Here is a 19811-nt window from a genome sequence, read left to right on the forward strand (position 1 = left end):
GAAAGCACATACTATTGGTAAATGGTAATTACTGGATAGGTGAGAAGTGAGGTGAGAGGTTGTTGGCACTCTAAAACTATAGCAGCAGAAATAAGACAATTGTTCAAAATGACCGGAGTCAGTCCTATAAGCTTTGACAAATACAAACCTTTTAAGCCTGATCGTAAAAGTGGAAAACTGTGTTAACTCTTCATTAGTGAAACAAAGGACTTGTTCCACAAGAGAGGAGCCTGAAGAACAGAGAAGAAGAAAAGACAGAATGAGAAACCTTCCTATGTTTGTTGCCTTTGTTCAGCCGTACACCCTGTTATTGTCACCCAGCTTGAGTTTTCCCTCGCTATATCCTCTGGTGGTGAGACACGTTTCAGCACCACTTCAAAATGAGGTTTGACAGTCTTTTCTAAACTAAAACAGATGACACAATCAGGGCTTTGAATCAGCGTGTCGGCCTGCTGGTGTTGAACTCTGCTGTAGGGCTTCAAGCCTTTTGCCATGTGGTCAGGCCACACGGCAGCTCATGGCCTCCTGCGAGAGCGAACTGGGCAACAAACCGGACCGTAACTGTCTGTTCATTGCGAGGGATTCGTGCATCATTATACGTCCCTTTTCTATATTCAGCTTAAGGTTGCTTTTCTGCCTTATTGAGAGATCATTGTTTCAAAATAACTTTGGGTCTCCTTTGTATTATAGGTTGTTGCTTTAGCTTTGTGTGCCTGAGATGTTTGTGTAATTTAGGTAAATGTAAAGTTACATTGTTATTATAAATCACAGTTCCAGCAGCTTTATTAAGTCCCTAACAATTTTTTCCAGTCATTTTCATTTCATTGCTGCTGATGACTAGTATATATTATACGCAGAACAAGAACATTGTACTGGAATTTAGAAATTTGCTTCTTAATTTATTCCACTGAATGTATTGTACCTAGGACCATTTTTCACCACACACTTAAACTTGTATCTTGGCAGTTTTGTGTTTTTCTTCACTGCTTACTGTTAATATTATAAACATTACTGTCTTCTAGGATGGCTATGACATGTTGTATAATCATCCGTTTCCATGTATTTTTCTTTGTATTGACGGTTTTGTTTCTGCTTCTTAGGTAGAAATGACAGCTGGTTTTCAAACGGTTAAGTAGAAGGTGAATAAATTGTTTCATTATCAAGTCATATTATTTCTGTAATAATATCTACAACCTGTAGGAACGTGGCTTTGTTCACCTCCAGAAAGCCATCTGTGACAAACCATATGTATGTGGATTTAAACATTTGGGTGAAGTACAATGCAGATCTGACTTGAACCACGGCCGAGTTCTCAGCAGGAGAAAGATGTAACCATAGGCACAGACGTTTGTTTATAACACACGTGTCGGAGCGTTGCATACACAATGTGGCAGAGTATCTGCTTTGTTCCTGTACGATGTGTTTTTCATGTGAAATAGAGCAAACTGAACAAGCAGGGTTCACTTCAGGTAAACAGTCTCTGTGGGACTGGGGTTTTTTTCAGGCACACCATCGACTATTTAGAGTGGAGTTTAGTGTGACATTGTGCGAGGGGAAATGAGAGCGCTGAGACACCAGGGACCGGACTGTTTGATCAGTCCTATCCAAAGGAAAAGCAGAAAAATACTCAGACTGATTTCACGTGGTCAAAATAGCAGTGCTTTCACTCCAAATATTGTCGTTTCCAGATCATTAAAGATTGGCTTCCAGTCTTTTAAGCATGTAACTCAGCAAAACATCCATTACTGGCATGACATATACCGAGAGGAATTGTTTTGTGTGTGGGTTGCTAGACATGAAATGGAAACATCAACTTAATGGCCTATACAGACAGTGAGTTACAGCGCCGCAGATGTTCCTTTTGGGATTCACTGGAGCCACTGTGAATTTTAAGAAAACTTTATCTCTCTTGCTCCAGTTCAGTTCAGGCAGAGTTGAAACAGGCTGTTGGTTGCTGGCTCCTACCACTACATAATTTCATCTTCCCCATAGTGTAAGGATAAAGATATCAGTGATGTACGGTGTTTCACTTTAAATCTCCTCAGTCCTATTTTTTTCCTCCTCATTTCATATGCACATATGCCACTTGACAATAAAACCTCAACCCACTCACTCATATGTTATGCAATTCTAGTTTCCATTCACCTGCCAAGTGGCAGTCAGGTAGTCGGAATATCAACTTGGGAGGGCCACCACAAATCTCTCACTCTGGGTTTATTTGCTGCATGCCACGGTACATCAGCTGAATCCCTCCACCAGAGGCCTCTGTGTCTTATGGTGGGTGGCAGTGGATGGACCAAATATAGAGCTTCCACTAATAAAACATGCGGTATGGAAAGACTTCAGGATACGTTTCATGTCTAACAACTTTATGTTTGGTCAGGGCGCATAAGACCCCGCGGCTTCCTGTGTGGAAGAGGAGCAGGTACCCGAGGGGCTGTCGGAGACGTTTTCAGTCGGTGCCGACGTTTGTGGCGCAATAATTGAAACTGTTAAAATAAACATACACTCTTTAATAATAGGTGGTATGACTTTATGCTTCAAAAAAGTCCAAAACAGGTTGTCAAGATTTTATGTGAAATGTGAACGCAGGATGCAGCACCTTTCTAATCTCATACAGATATATATTTTAGCAGAAGTAGAACACGGACAACGTTTCAACAACTTACAGTGTGCCAAATACAAATTTTACTTTGTATCCCAGACTAGTTTTTATAGATTGTCATCTTTTTTCATCTTCTAAGAAGCTTTATCTCTAAAAAAAAAAGCTTTTTAATAAATAGTTATGTGACTGACCAGGGGATAATTGAAGTAATTGTATTCAATCTCTGTGTTTTAGTCAATACTACCCACTTTCCAGCATTTCTTAACCATATATTTTGGAGATTTATAGTTATCAGATTGAAAATAAACACATTTTGTAAAACTCTAATGTTTTGTATTGTAAATTTGTAAAACTGACCGGATTGAACCTCTGATACATTTTTCATGTTTTGAATAAAATATGGGTTGATGAGACGTGCACATTATTCTATTGAATCTTGTTTTCTTTCACAATGGTTTTTTTTTAAATTTTATTACACAAACATCATTCTATGGTATTTAAACTCACCATTTGAATGTGTTTCGTGTAAATGTAAACCAAACTTCACTTTATCTGTGCCACATAATTCATAAACTATTAATGTCCGCTATATTTTTTTGGGGAAATGCAGTGACATTGAACAATAAAAGTAAAAAAAACAAACAAACATTTGTGGTCCCTGTTGAAATGCTACTTACTGTACGTCATTATTTTGGAGCACCAAGTCTTTCGCTGAGGATGTGCCATTTGAATCTTGTGCGTGCCTCCTGATGGACATAAAGTTCATCACAATAATAACGTCGTCTAACACCAGCAGCAAAGTCATGCTTTAGGGTTTTTTTTTTAGCAGGAAACTCTTGTTTGTTGTTAAGATAGTCACAGTTTGTAGTGTCCTGGATTTGTACCATCATATTTGTTTGAACTTCTTGGGTGAAAAACCGACTTAATACTTGAAAAGGATATTTTGCACACGTTTGTTCTTGCTATCATTTCCTCATGAATCCAGATTATAGAGCATCATCCTCACCCTATGTAATGATCTCTATTCAGCTGAACGTAATGAGTGAATCAGTCATTAGACTAGTACTCTCTCAGTACTAGGTAAACTATTGTGTCACAATAATACTATAATAATGATAATAATGCAGGCATGTCCACATTACAACAATGTTAGCACATGTCAGCACCATTGAAATGATCCCTTTCCCAGGTTGTTTTGTTATTTTCTATTCTGTCTAGGATTTGGTTTATTATTAAAGGAAGATTTGCTGTACCTGACCCTCTGCCATTGCTCCGCCTTGTGCCTGTCGACACATTCTGTTTGACTTGACCATGAAAGAATGATATCTGACTCGGAGACAAATTTCAAAGGTCTCTTACACGTCTTTCCTTTGACTAACCTTCAGTGGAAAAGTCGTGGAGGTGCTCACTTGAATCCCTGGCAACTGGGGACCTGGAAGATGCAAACCATGTGAGCTATGTTTACATTTCGGCCTATAGGTCGCCGGAGCTGCATTCAGCAGTGACACTCTGGGAATGGGAATGTTAGGATTCACCTTGGTGAGGGACAGAAACGCAACGTTAACGGAGGGCGAGGGGAGACTTTTAAGGGTCACGATTTACAGCAGCTTTCTTATTTGTTGTTTACTCTTGAGGTTGAGAAGAAAAGAAGAAGAAGGGAGGAGAGACATGAAATAAGAATTGGGGTCAGTTGTCTGTACCCGTGAGGAGCCTGGTGCCGAGGCCTTTATAAATTTAACCAGTCATTGTTCTCTATTAAGCATCAGCAAACACATAAAGCTCCATGCAGTGAGCGCTTCTTTCATAAAGGCTTTGACTGTTTCATTCAAGTAATGGCTGTGGCTGCTCAACAAACATACTGTGGTGACGAGCATGTTTTCATTCTCAAGGTGGAAAGAATTGCGTCGTTGATTTTAACAAACTTTTAAAGCAGGGAGCACGTTACAAGCTTGCGGTGTCCACTAAACGTGATTCAGCTTTTACGCGTGTCAAGTGCTGTTTGGGGATTGTTTTACAACCACCATTCCATTTTACAGTATAAATGTCTTGTTTAATGAGTGAACTGTTTCCTGCACTGAATGGTAAATTAGTGCCCTCCTCTGGCGATGAAGGAAACCTGCACTTTATGTTCAGCCCCCGATCAGAGGCTTCTTCTATTTATTTACACATAAGCAGCAGCTTGAGGGAAAATTGCATTCAGCAATACACTTGATATTCTGGGTTTTGTGGAGAGCAATTTCATCAGCCAGCTCAGGATCAATGCCTTTTGTTTAATGATCACATTTGATATAATTCTTAACTTAAATAATGCCATTTAAGATCGGCACCACTGAAGGCTGGCCACTAAAGGGCAGCATTGCACAATGTGAAACATCTCTCTCTTGCTCTCTAACAGTTGTTAAAGCATGGCCATTTGGGCTCTGCCACTAAGTGGTAAAAGCAGTCTGAAGGTGTTTTCTCACCTTCCCTGTTTGCTTTGGCCAAAACAAACTTTGGTCCATCTGAACAGCTGCTGCAGTTTATTTTGGCTGGTGGGAAAGATCAGTTTAATCCTTGTGCACATCAAACCAGCCATTATATTGTAGTGCAGATCATGTTGGTGTAGATGTTGTTGCAGTCCTTCCTTTAGCTTCCCTTTATTCTGCCGTCTACACGCTGGTAGTTCATCTCATTTGATGCAGCTTTAACATAGACTGAAAAACTCAAACCAAATGTTTGTATGCCATTATTTGACTGATAAACTTAATAGGTGAATTGGTCATTAAACTGACCCACACAGTGCTTAGATCAGCTCATGTGTCTTTACCTATGAGCAAAGTAATTCCACTACCTTTAAAAGATATAACTTACAAGTGTCAGTACTACTTTAACACAGGTTTTATGCCAAGAAGGCAAAAATGTCCAAGAACGAACAGCGTGGACTGGGCAGTCTTTCATTTTTGCACAATTTGTCAGTCATCCACTGCTTTTGAAGCTGATAAAATATAGTACCAATCATTAACTATGCGTAGGCTTATCTTAATAAGAATTTATAATTTTACTATAAATTTAGAGGTACAAAAGTAATTTAACACAGAATTATGCTTGGTGTCTTTTTACAACCCTCAGCAGGCGAATGACTTGTTAGATATCGTATGAACTGCTCAATAAGACCTCCACGTCCACGTCCATCACCTTGAACCATCAGCTTTGATGCCTCTGGCTGAACCTGAGCACAGTCAACGCTCCTGTTTGTTGCTGCATGTCTCGACCACAACAGAAGAACCAAACTGTTTGACAGATGAGGTGGTTGTCTTTTTTTTTTCTTTTTAATAATCCTTATACCAAAAGGATTATTGGTCTGAATCACACCATTTATTTAAAAGGTAGCTATAGAGCAAACTCCAAATAGACTATGTATAATAAGTGAAAAAATGTGGGTTTGATTAGGTTCTGTGCAGATTGAAGAGTGTAAATGAGTCCTGTCACAGAGTAGCAAAGCTTTCAGCCAAAATGGGAAATTGTTTTGCAGCAGATGTGTAGCAGCTGCTCTGCCCACACAAACGCGGATTTATAAGCCTTTTACAGTGCATACATGCTTAACATAGAAGTGAATCTGGTTATTTCACATAGACTTGGTCTTATGTTTGCAGCCCACTTAAAGCGATTCCTCTGTTGAGTGAACAAACACACAGTTCGAGATAGAGACAGTATCAGCACAAGGACACAACACTGCTTCATGGGAACTCAAAGGGCAATGAGGCAATCTGAGGCAAAGTAAAGCTTTTAGGTCTGCACCATTAGGTCCCTTTTACTGGCTTGAGGCCTTTCCATTTACTTAACAGCACTATTTTTTATTATCCAGATCCCAAACAAAAACCCATTATGTCAGCTTGACGCATCTCACAAGAAACGAGACAGAAGGACAACGCTCGGTGTATTTTAAGATTTAGTGGTTCACATGTTTTAGCCTGAGCCGACCAGTGCATGTCAACTCACAGAATCCGGAGGTGCTGTTCTTTGTGAAAAGTTCCATCTAAGTTGCAGAAAAGTGGTTCAATTCTACTGTAAAATTATAAAAAGTAAAGATTAAACATGCCATCACAATTTCTCAGCAGCCCAGTAGATCAAAAACAGACTTAACATCCTCTACCTAAGCTTTACAACAAAGTCATGCAAGTGGCTACATCAACAGAATATTTCATATAACAATGAAACATTCAGCTTTCAAGTCTCTCTCCATGTTTGCTTTTAATCGTCACACTAATATTCCACAAATCTTTCATCACAGACACAGATCTTAAACAAAATTAGATAAATATAAGAAACCTACTTTTGGCTCTGAAACATGCTCATTGTCTGGTACAGCATACAACTCATTGCATTAGACAATATCAACCAATGTCACAATTTGGCATTCAAGAACACTTTGTGAAAATTGACCATGAGTAACCCAGTCATCTGGATCAAGACAACATTCAACCAGTATAGATAATACAGCACATATAACGGACTTCTTCATTGAGGGTTAGGCTTGACTCCCAGACACAGGGCGAGCTCGTTTCTCTGGATCTTCCCGTCCTTGTTGACGTCGCAGTGGCGCAGCAGAATGGCTCGTAGCTCGTCCAGCTCAGAACCAGTCATGTTGGGCTGAACAGGGAAGGAAAAGAAAATGGAGAGAACAACATTTAAACCTTCAATGAAGTGGTTCATGACATAACTTTTTGATATATTATATACCGTCTGTCAGTGTTAGACATTAAAATAATACAAGCATATGTTGGAGTTAAACTCATTCAATTCGTGTTTATCAACTCGGAGTGAATTGTTCTGAGAGTGAATAATAGTGACATTTTCTAGATTTTTAAAAAAAAAAGAAAAAGCAGCAGTAGTTATAGTTCGTTGAACAAGTTCACACACAAGTAGAATCAATCACTCTTCATAAAGTCTTACCCTGACGAGCCCCATCATGTCTTTAACAAAGCCGTCAACCTCTGGACCCTCAAGTGCTCCGGTCTTACTCTTAAAAAAGAAAAGAACGATGCAAAGGATCAACTAACGTTGGCTCTTAGCTGGATCACCTTCTTGTGGCCTCGAATGAATATCACTTTGTTAAAATGTAGATGTAAATCATATAGAGTGCTCACACACCGAACACCTGACAAAAAGTAAACCTGAAACACGAGGATGCGTCACCAGCGCACCGAGTTAGTTTGAAGTAGAATAGATGGTATTTCAGGTGCATTTTCACCAACCTCAGAAATCCCACCCATGTTGGACTTTTCTGATCAAATATGTTTGTATACACGCTACTCAGAAAGTGAACGACTGATATTATTGATGGATGAATGTATCACTGGCAACCTGTCCTGGGCGTACCACGTATTACAAAGCTTTTCAGACTCTCAGGAAGCTGTGTAGTTAACTCATCCCCAAACAGTGACCTGACTGCATGATGGTCATTTCATTTCACTAAAAAAAGTTAGATAAGGCTATTTGTATTCAGTTTCACTTCATTAAGTCTTCTTATGCACAGCACCACACAGCATGCCAATCTAAGATCTTTACTAAGAGGAAATGGAAAACAGCAGCGACCGTTATCTCCTCTATCGGACGGGTTGCCACCTCGGTTAGACTGCCACAAATGACTTCCTCGTTGTCTGCCTTCAAGTAAACTATTCTGAGAAACAGCCTGCTCTGTCACACACCTGATAAAGATCAAATTCAACTGCCTGTTGGGTCACTTTGTTGGCAATACAGAGCCACAAAATGCTCAATTTAATCATATTTATGTGTAAACATCTGCTCTGAAGGCATTGTCCCGTCACAGTTTGAGAAAAAATATGAAAGGATGTCTGGTCGTTTTATTTAGTCATTTTACAACAAACCAGTCCCTTACTATGCTGAATGAGAAAATCTGAAACTCAGACGGGAAACGTGCACAGATATCAGTTGGTAGGGAAGATAGTAGTGAAGCCATTTCATGTTGAACATGATGCAAATCGTTGAAAAACAATACTTTGGTCGAGTCCTACTTTATGAGTAAATATGTTTTAATAATGTTCAATGACATCATATCTTAATCCCAAGTTTATTTTATATACATGTTGCTTTCTCTTATTTATGTATATAAGTTACTTGATCCACAAAAAAAAAAGATAATCTGACTCAACAACACCAGATTTTCCTTTTAAAATCACATTTCACCGCAGAGTAACAGTCATTGCAGATTTCTTTAATGTTCTACTGTACAGCAGTCACCATGTTATGGAGAGTCATTGTACTTACAACATCATAATGGCTAAAGATCTTCTCAAAGTCTCTCTTTCTCTCCTCTTTGCTGCCGGCCTTGAAAAGAGTTGGGAGATAAAGAGGAGAGAAATTTAACAGGAGGGCTCATCAGCTTGATCTTATTAAAACAAATATACACATCTATACAAGAATCAAAAACACTCACATCCATCTCAAACTGGAGGAGGAAATTTTCATTTAAAGCCAAGATCCTTGGGAAGAAAATGCAGATTTAAATAACCGAAGGAAATAAAAAGCCAACAGTCCTCTGTCAAAACTTTTCCATCCGAGATATTAAGACAGAGATTAGGGTGTGTGTGTGTGTTGGGGGGGGGGGGGGGGGGGGGGGGGGTAAACATGATCTTGTCCCAACTTAGATGAGATGTGTTGCTGCTGCCATTCTTAAAATTTTCAAACATTTTCCATGAACTAGTAAAGCCTCAGTGTCTTCATCTGATGTGTTATTTGTGTTTAACACAAATTGTGTCCCAATTTAAGTCTTGAGGAGGAGTAAAGGTAACTTGTCTCCTGGAAAGTAGAGTTTTCGTTTTTGTTACTACAAATTATACAAGTTATGTGGCCAACAGTGAAGCACAACATTGGGAATTGCTTAATTCTTTTAAAGTAGATTGTCTCTGAAAAAAGGTTGGGGACAAAAGCTTTATGTGATGGCAGCCACTGGTTTACAAGCCTATACTGGACAATAATGGATCCACAGTACTCGAGTACATATTCCTGCTCCTGAAATCTCTTACCATCTAGGGTTAAAACAAAAACAACAGTTCAGAGTATCAGGATGTCCTCCTGCCATTTCCTCCACTATTAACTGGCAGGCGAGGCAACAAGGAAACATTTTAAAATGTCATGATGACAAATCATAGCAATGTTTTCCGAGCTCTGAGTGTTCGGAGTGACAGTCCTAAAAATACCTGGCCAAATCGTTCAGGTCCAAACGGCCATCCTTGTTTTTGTCGAATATTTTCATCTGTAGGAGAATCAGGAAATATTGTTTTTTTTTGAAAAGACAGACAATGAAAACCCTGAGCTGATTGCAGCACCCGTAAGATCATACTCATCTCTGTAGGGTCATTCGCTTCTCAATTTAAGAACATTAAGTTCTAGAAACAGGCTACTTCTATTTTCTACAGAAGACGCATAAAACAAAACATTTAATATAATTGGTCTCTGTTGCCTTTTGCAATGTTTATAAAGCGGCAGCCGCCCATAAAACTTGTTTTAATCTTTTCAGTCCGCAGCTTTTCATTATTCATAACAGCACAACTTATCACTGATATTATCTGGCTTTTCAACAGCAACCTTCATCCAGCTGCACAGAGCGTTTAGAGAGACGATGTCATGACAAAAACTGTCAGCAAGTCCAATCAGTCCATACCTAAATAAACAGGCGAGCTGCTTCAGAAGGTTTAACGACTGAACAAAGGAGTAATGTGCATGCAGTTCAGACGAACAAGCTCCATTTTGGTCTGACTATTGAGTGCAAGTGTTGTTGTACCATTGCGTCGGTGTATTCCTCCAGCTTATCAGACGACACTTCCTTGTGGTGCTGCTGAAACAAGTCTTTCAGGAAAGCCTTAAAATGAAAGGAGAGACATAATCAGACACAAAACTGCTCAGTTGAGTGTCTTTTGAAAGGAGTATTACTAAACATTTAATATAAAAACATAGTTTTGATGATATCAGAAGCCCGAGAAGACAAGGAGGACGAGATTGTGATGATACAGATATTTTCTGTCAGTGCAAACACTGTCAGTAAAGTGCAGTTTGTACGGGTGTTTTTTTTGCCCGTGTTCGACAAGCTCACCTTCAGCTCCTGAGCCGATATGTAGCCGCTGCAGTCAGCATCATACTTCCTCCAGATCTACAGCGGGTAAGAAGGCAGATTAGCCACATTAGTTACAGGCGCGCCACAGCGGAGAGGCGAATGATAAACTGCAGATCATTTAAATACAGCTGGTGAAGCAGCCGAAGATCCTGATGGCCACCCGCCTAACAATAAGATGAACAATTTACAGTTGAGTTAAACCTGATAAAACCCAAGAGACATGTGTGCATGGCATTTAAAAAAAACCCAAAAAAACAGGCTGCTCTAAAACATGAGAAGCTTGGAAAATGTGACAAGCATATAAGAACTTATTGTACAGTTTTGAGGCATCTTCACTTCAACATGTAAATGTATTACTCTTAATCAAATAATTCTACATAATCTAAATACATGAATTAGCAGCTCAGTCATGGTGATCCCTCCGTGGATGTTCAGATTGTACTGATACCTGCTTCTATCTTTATTAAGAGTCTAAGCTGATCAAGTGTTTGGTAGATGTGCCTGCTCGTGTGACCATTGGCTTCAGCATAGGAGACATTAGCAGCTGATGTTAGGTGACTGGAGGAGTTTACCTTCATGAAATCCACACTGTTATCCAGAGGAGCTTCTCTGCGGAAAACGAGCAGGAAATTTTCATCCTCAGGCAGGATCATGTTGGCCAACTGGAAAATAGATAATAGTGAAGAGGTCTGAGTAAAGACCACTGAATCCTCTGTGAGGCTTCTCCAGTCTAATCCAGTGCGCCTGAGCCTGGGTCTGAGCCTGAGCCTGGGTCTGACATGGGTCCGCCCTTCTGCAATAACACACCTGCGATCAATGGACTCAGGTCACTGAGGTCAGTGAGTGTTACAAAAGCTTTGGGAGCAACACAATCATTTGAATCAGGTGTGTTAGATATATATCGGTCACTGCCTGCCCTGAACAAGAGTAGTGCCACCATGTCTGTGAATTATCTCTTTCAAACCTGAAAATACATTTTTGGTGCAGATTTCTTGGAGGAATATGGAAATTTTCACAGCGAAGCAGCACCCAGAAAACATTTATTGTGTATTAAAATCTTTTAAATGGGCCTGCCTTTTAACTGGCTCCTCTGAGCTCCTCCCCTGTTCATGTCCTTCTGCTGCCGCCAGCCCTTTCTTTAACGATATCAGCCCTCCATTAGCAGATTAAACTGGCCTTTGCCATCATTCTGATTAAAATCCAAGATGATACTGCAGTCATTCTGGTCACAAAGCTGCGAGTATGGCTTTCAGTCAGAACAAGCGCAATGCACCAACGGCCTGGCCAACTGCAGAGGATCACCACACCTAAAGCTTATGTTGCTCATTCTAGACAACATAACTTGGTCAAAAACAAATAAAAATCAGCTTTTTTTATTTATTTTAAGGAGAATAAAGGGTAGATTTGGGGAATTATTTCAATTAAATATGCAATAAATCAAATAAATACATGATCTGTTTTATTGTAGGGACTCCTGCAGCAATAGCACTGATGTGCTTTAATTATTGGCTTTAAACTTTTCTAGTTAGGAAATATTGTCATAGTGAGCAATCTAAAGCTGCTGCAGAGTAACAGCACTTCCTCCAGCTATGGCACAGGATGTGGCTTTTTGATTGACCTGCTCACTTCCTCAGCAGAATCATCAGAAGGAACTGATCTGAGGAAATCTAAAGGTTTGCATCAGAGTACATGTGGTGATCACAGTCGCATGCGCTTGCAGATCTTCATATTAAATGAATGTTTTTCAACTATTTTCTGTAAAAGACATTTGTTACAACCTTGTTGTCTTTGTCAGAATTTTGTGTGAAGCAACATATACAGCTGCTGCAGTCGACCGGCCATCATCATTGTTCACCATCACCATCATCGGCAATGTCCAGCCCACCCAGGGCAGCGCCGATATACTCTCACACCGTACAGCTCCACAGAAAAAACACTCACACATGGACTCACTCAGCTGGAACAACTGATGTCCTCAAATGCGATTACTTACATGTAATTCTATTAGGAAGAACAAACCACCTGTAAATAGCAGTAGAGAAACACTGGAAGACATTGGAAAGCGAGAAAACTCTGAGGGTCTGAGGACAAATCAAGCCTGATTTCTCATAATAAGTCTGAGAAGAAACCATAACAAATTGCATTTATCTATAGTCTATAAGCTGCTGCTTTACACAGTTCAGGTGCTCAAGCTGAACGCTGCTGCCTATGGGTGAAGGGAGGGCAAACACAGAGAGACAGACACCCAAACTCACATCCAAGCTGCCACTACGCAAAAAGCAGTATACACAGCGCTTTGCAAGTGCATCACAATGCCAATCACATTTTTTCTGCCAATTTAGGGAAATCAGTTATCCTGCAAGTTATCCTGTCTTTGAACTGTCCAAGGACGCTCGGAGAAGCTGCATTGAACTCATCCTTACACTGTATTTTGTAGAAACTGCAAAGAGAGAGGTTCTGGTGTAGATTGAAACATGGACATTGGCTTTCTGATTGAGAATCTTCTTAAATTAATTACAGAAACAAATTCTGAGTTTGAGCACGATGCTGGGCGTTGGACAAAGTCAGATTTGAGCAGTGTTGCTCGCACAGTTCTTGCATCAGCGACAGTACACCAACGTCTTCAAAGGGCCACTTATGGAAATGTGTATTGATTTTGTTCCGGCTTTATGAGTAACAGCCAAAGCTTGTGAGGTCTGTGGGTGCAGTACATTAGGGGCTGGCCTAATGAACAAGTAAAAGTGTCTTTTCCAGAGGGGGAAAAAAAGAGATAATTCACTTCATTGCTCTGAAGAAGTGCTGCTGTTGTGCCAGGAACTGCATCAATTAGCAAGAGTGGGCCGTCGAAATGGCTTTCAATGTCTGAGCAACAGCTGCAGTCTGTTGAAGCAGGTTTTTTTTCTTGGCATCAACCAAATGAGTCAAAGAAATATGTTGACAATCAACCTTGGTTAAATGAAAATGATTTGTTTTTAATATTTGGGAGTTTTACTGTACAATCTCCTGAAAGAACCAGCTTTTTTTTTTTTTTTTCTATCGAGAGGTCCTGTGCCTTTTACAAAGATTTTTTTTAATGTAGATGTACATTGGTAGATTTAGCATTAGGTACTATATAGTTTAACGCAGGTCATTCATCCTGTGCATACGGAGTAAATTCTTTAACTATCTAGTTGAGGGTGATTTTCTGTGCTTTCCATCTTTGACTGTCTTTACATTAACAAACAAAATAGCCTGCCGAAATGGCTGAAGAGGGACAAGCAAGACGATGAAGATCTTAATTGAAGAAAGTGTGCAGGAAGGTGAAAGCTGCGTGTGATCCTGAGCCATTCGGAGTCTGGATGTGTGCTGAACCGAGTTATCACTGCACCTCCTGAATCTGGAGCTTCCCATCAGCGGTGACATCGTAAGCCGACATGAACCTCTGCTTCAGTCTCTGCACTCTCTCTTCAGTCACTTTCTCCTGGAAAGACACAAGTATTAGTTTGGAAGAAACTGCTTACATCCATTAACATGAACACAGACTCGATGAAAAACTCATCAGTCATTTTGCAAATTTTAATTTGTTGCTAAACTTTCCTGCTTTGAAAGATAGAATATTAGCAAATGGCCATGGGGGGTCACCAATGATCCTTCAGACAGGAAACACCTTAGCTTCAGATTCTGTGTCACCGTCACAATTTGTCTCTTGACCAATAAATTTCACGCTTTATTCAACGTAATATTCATTTATTTCGGTAAATCTCTGCAAGTGCGGTGTCATCTCCTTCATCTATCATAATATTCTGGCTGAATAACTTCTCTGGTGTGAAAAACGAAGTGGGCAAAACAGCTATTTGAAACATCTGAATGAACTGATATAGTACACAGATTCCTTCAAATCGGAAACAATAAGATAGAAAATGTTATGAAAGATGCTGAAAACAGCTCCAATGGCTGACTCCCATTTATTTTAAGCAATGTCACCATGGATACTCTCTTGAGACAAATTTCTCGGCTTTCTGTAACTACCTGTTTCTAAAGCTTTCATTTCACTCACTCATACAACCTTGGACTCCCCTGTTCTTCCAATACTCAGAAAATTAAGCCTAATGTCTTAATTCTCACACTCCACTTGAAAGATTGTTTTACCACCTGGAGAAAAAAAACAGTGTAGATCTTTCAATACACTTTAAATATAAAAGAAATTGTGATTCAGTTAACGCCAATCCTAAACTATGCTCATGCATAAAATTTAACACATTTAGATATTTGAAAGACCTTTATCTCAAGTCTTTAGTCTCTGGTAGACCGGGTTCCTTCTCAGGGTCCAGAAACATCTGACGTGAAGACTTGCAGTTTAATTGAATTTATTTCTTATTTCTATTCAGTGGTCTATCTTCCCCAATCTGCCTCATGAGCCCTAATTTTTGTACAGTAACTATAGAAACACGACGTTCTCTGGTGCTAAAGTGTGATTCATCAGTTTATGTGGTGCAGAGCTGCAGTGTCATCACTCATCTCTGCCTGCACTCACGTCACCGTTTGGTTTTAGAACTCGGAATTAAAAATGAGTTCAAAAGTAGGCTGTTTTCTTGGTGCAATATCATAGAACGATAAGAAAGTATGCTTCAGAAGAGAATTGTGTAATCACCGGTTGTGATCCAATAGAACATAGGAAAACAAACAGATCGGAAGACATTTTGTGGTTAATCATATCAAACACTTAAGCAGCCGAATGAGAGAGAACAGAATGACTCTGCTGTGTTTTTTTGTTTTTTTTTGTAGCTTCAGACTCTTCCATTGACCACTAATCCTCCTGGGGGCATTACTGGTAGAGAGCAAAGATTAGAGGCACAAGAGTAACATGTGGCTGGTGATCAGTGTGTTTTAGATCAATCCAATAAGCATCCAAGTGAGTTTGCACACACAAAGACGTGCACTAATAGGTGTACGCTCATTTGGGTTTCCATTGTAACCGAGCAGTCCGGTGTCCATCTTTAATCAGTGTAATTGCATTAAGCTTTGCTCAGTAAACACGGTGTGCCGTCAGTGCACACCCTCACACAGAAACCAATGTTATTTTTTCCAGGTTGTAACCAAGTCAAGTGCTTTTCCCTTTGACAGGGCCCAGAGCTCTTTAATTATGTTGTGACCAATATCTTTACAGTCACCCCACCCAGACGGAGAGACGTTCAGCAGCCCACACAGGACGCGGCACTAATGCTGCAAACTACATCCAAATCACATTTCCCAGAATTCAAGCTTTAACTCTTATATCACATGATGTCATTGGAGGAGTTTTGGCAGACATGCATTTCAGTAGTGCAGTTCTAGTTTACTGTAAAACACCTTAAAGGAAAGTCAGAAGACAATGCAGGCCTTTATCGTCCATATGCTGGTAATAAAACCTCGACTCATCACCCAGGCTGCATATGCATGAACACATGGCGCTTTTGTCCTTATCAGAGGAAATTATCATATTTTGCTTCACTGGTTCCACCCCGAGTTACTGATGGGAGTGATGGAGAGAAAGCTGACTCACCTGTGGACCCAGTCTTTTCATCATGTGGCGGAAGAACTCGTCCAGCTCTTTGTCCTCAATGTAACCATTGTCTGACCAATCCAAAAAAAACAAAAAAAAGTTAATATCAAGAAAGTTAGAATTTTAAACAAAGTGGGCATGCTTTTAAACTGTACTTGATCGGTCTCATATTACTTCACACCAGTCGACCCATCTTCATTAGGAATTGTATATTAGAGTTTCCTGCTGGCAGTAGCTTGAGGTGAATTTCTTAGACAGGATCAGAATATTATAAACACCTTTCAGTATAAAACAGTCTGTGCCATCAAGTGCCTTGTGAATGTATTTCAATTCTTTGAAATAAACCAACCTGTAGGTTTAAGATCAAAAAGACCCCCCCCCCCCCCCCCAAAAAAAAAAAAAATAGCCAAACTTCACCTTATTGTCTTGCTTTTTCTAAATACAGTATATGTCCCAAGATATACTTGAATTATTCTAATTAAATTATTCCCTGTAAACTCGGATTTAAACTTGTATAAAATAAGCTATTTACTCTTAATTTTTTCCCCCCCAGTAAAATGTCATTGAGATGTTCTTACCATCTGCATCAAAGTGTTGCCAGATTTCCAGAAAACCGGCTGCATCCAGGTTATTAAAAGCACTGTCCATGGTTGTAACGAGGGCTTGCCAACTTTAAGACAGAGAAATGTCTGTTGTGGTAAACTGGGCTGCTCTGCTCAGCTGCTTGCTTGGTTAACATATGCTGCTCTGTCACTTGGTGAGAAAAACCCCACACCCCCTCCGAGTGGCCCTGAGGAAGAGAGGAAGTTCACTGTGGCAGTTAGTTTGCCCTCTAGTGGTTATGTGGTGTCACTGCAACACAGAAACCAGAAGAGCCAGAAATGTTGAGACAGCCTGTCAAATCATTTTAATCAGTATTAATATCTGCATGAAGAAATGTCCACAACCAACTGAGTGAAAAATACTGAACCCGGACGAGATATAAAAAAGACTGATAAAACAAACAAACATGTAATTCTGAGTTTGAATCGGTTTTTTTTTATCCAGCTCAAAAAAAAAAAAAATAAATCATTGCTTTGCATTATTTCTTTTCTGAATCAGGATGAATGCAACATTAAATCAATCACATCAAATAACAAATTAATACATACAAAGAATTAATCTCTACAGTTATAAACACAATGTACAAGTGAGAGAAAAAAAAAACAACCAAAGATCAAGAAGTCACCGGCCACTATTTTTTTTTTTTATTCCAAATAAATTACAAACAAACCCCTAGTATAGTAGTGTACTTAGTACCAAAACAATATAGGATTTGCCGAGTTCACATGTGTGTATGTGTGTAGTGTGTATAATAGAAGTGCATATGCTACACATTCAGATACACGCACACGCATCTACACCTATGAAAGCCCATATATACATACAGTACAACTCACAGCCACATCATGCAGTCACACACACAGACTCAGAGGTCTGGACTTAATGCTACTGGATATTTTCAGATCTCTCCACCCTGTGAACCAACTGAAATGAGTTTTCAGGATAGAACCGTCATCAGTCTTTTGCACAGTGCAACAGAGACACAGAGTACTGCGGCCGAAGTCCCACAGACAGAAAGAAAGACAGAAAAATGGACAAAGGCGTCTCAGACTGTTTCCCCGTGTCAGGGTGTTGGTTCAGAATACAGTGTACAGGTCAAAACATATTGCAAAGTAGTAACATGTTCTTTTTTTCTTTTTTTTTTTCAGTGTTTTTGAACACATTCGACACAAGAAAGTATTGTTTAAGTTCATCATGTATGAAAATCAAATCTGATTAACTATATACAGCAGGTACAGTGTTGTTTGTAGTCCATGGTTAGGAGCAAAGACTCAAAATGTAACCACAACCCTGCAAAAAGACATCAGTAGACACCGGTAAAGTAGGAGAGGTGCACCAGAGAGACCTTTGGCCCTGCCTTGTATTAGACGTTTGTACAATAAAAGAGAAGCTTTGCCCTTTCCACACTGCTCATACAGAGCCAATATCAGGCACAAAAAAAGAAATGGTGAGATATGTGGGCGACTGTGAAAAGCTGAGTAAATTTGAGTGTATATCCAATTGTTTTGGTTTTTCGAATTCATGTTAACTGTCTCACTATAAAGTTTAGGTGCTAAACAACTAATTTACAAGTTTAAAGAATTGTGCGTCAGATTCAGGCAATGTGTTGCAGCTGATGTCTTATAACATTCACATATTTTCCAAAGTCTGCAGGGGAGGAGGACACCTTTTCCAAAGAGGTTTTTTTTGTCTTTGACATTTGGGAGAAATTAAGCCAGATAAAAATAATTGGAGTATGTGGATGATTTAGTGCAACAGTTACAGACTACACACACACATATACATATATGAGGACACACCTGATGTTTCAAATTTAAAGCATCCAAATAGGAAGAGACATTCTTTTTATTGCCTATTGATCACAGCTTCCAATGAATCTTATAATGTGAACAACATTTAGAAGTCTGGCATCAAACCACAAATAACTGCTTGGTCTGAGACAAATCAGTTACAGCATGAAGGTCTCGTTCTCCTACAAAACCACAGCTTAGAACATTTCCTGTATTTGTGATCGTTACTTCAGTAGTACCTAACAGTTAAACAAAAGACAGAGGCTCTTTATTTAAGGCCACCATAAGTTCTCCTGTATTGAAATTGGTCGAAATATGCGTTCTGACAGCACAATGCCAATAAATCGGACCCTCCTGATGCATTTAGAGACTGTGTGGCAGTGTGAAAAGGACACTTCTTGCTCCAAATATAAAAAAAAAAAAAGAGGATTCAGCCCAATGTGCGCACTAATGCTGTAAAGCATTCATGTCCTGAACATGGTGCATTATAGGTACATACTCGGGTTGGAGGTCCATGTGGTCGAAAAAAAGCTGTTTATTCAGTTTCACTTCAGGCTCTGCACTCATTCTTCAGCAAACACAATGTGATGATAAATCATTTTACAGGCAAAATCTAACTGGAACTAATGGCCTGTAAAGTGTGGAAGGAATAAAAGTCTGCTAACTAAAGTGAACTGAGACTTTGAAGGCTGGGGTCCCTTGAGCCATCCTGCTCGGATTATTTTCAAAATCTGGCTCCATCTAGTGGCAAAAAGACTGACCGGTGATCACTGTGTAATCTTAGCCTGTCAAGGGAACTCATACTGTGTAATATATTTTAAAACCTTCAAAAATAACCTAAAAAACAATAATGACATCAGCTTTGCACCTTTCTACACATTTATCTGCTGACATGAGCAACTGAACCGAGGATTCTGCCTTGTAATGACTCGTAGTACCACATGGGAGCGCTGCGAGTCGCTCCAGCTTCCAGTCAGTCTTTGAACCAACGAAAGGTGAAGCAGCAGGTTTGGAGACTTGAACCATAAATTGAAGGTAGCAGCAAAAACTCTTTGAGTGTCAGACAGAAGAAAGACTGAATGCTCCGGCGTCTCGCCACCACCCGTTAAGTGGTGCTACTGAAATCTTACATAATATAACTTCAAGGTCAAATAAGAGTTCCTAATGATTTTGCACAAA

General features: G+C 39.6%; 1 protein-coding gene across 1 annotated transcript; it reads right to left on the reverse strand.

Moving 5' to 3' along the window:
* Positions 1 to 6508: 6508 nt before the first annotated feature.
* Positions 6509 to 17018, reverse strand: scgn (secretagogin, EF-hand calcium binding protein). The gene is made up of 11 exons (XM_080471102.1): positions 16818 to 17018; positions 16240 to 16310; positions 14086 to 14178; positions 11291 to 11380; positions 10698 to 10754; positions 10389 to 10466; positions 9805 to 9860; positions 9042 to 9087; positions 8873 to 8932; positions 7538 to 7606; positions 6509 to 7234 (listed from the first exon to the last, which is right to left on the reverse strand). Exons 1-11 carry the CDS (start codon positions 16885 to 16887, stop codon positions 7103 to 7105), a joined length of 822 nt encoding a protein of 273 aa, XP_080327228.1. The 5' UTR covers positions 16888 to 17018; the 3' UTR covers positions 6509 to 7102.
* Positions 17019 to 19811: the final 2793 nt, after the last annotated feature.

This window comes from Lipophrys pholis (assembly GCF_963383615.2).
Source record: "Lipophrys pholis genome assembly, chromosome: 9".
NCBI lineage: Eukaryota > Metazoa > Chordata > Actinopteri > Blenniiformes > Blenniidae > Lipophrys > Lipophrys pholis.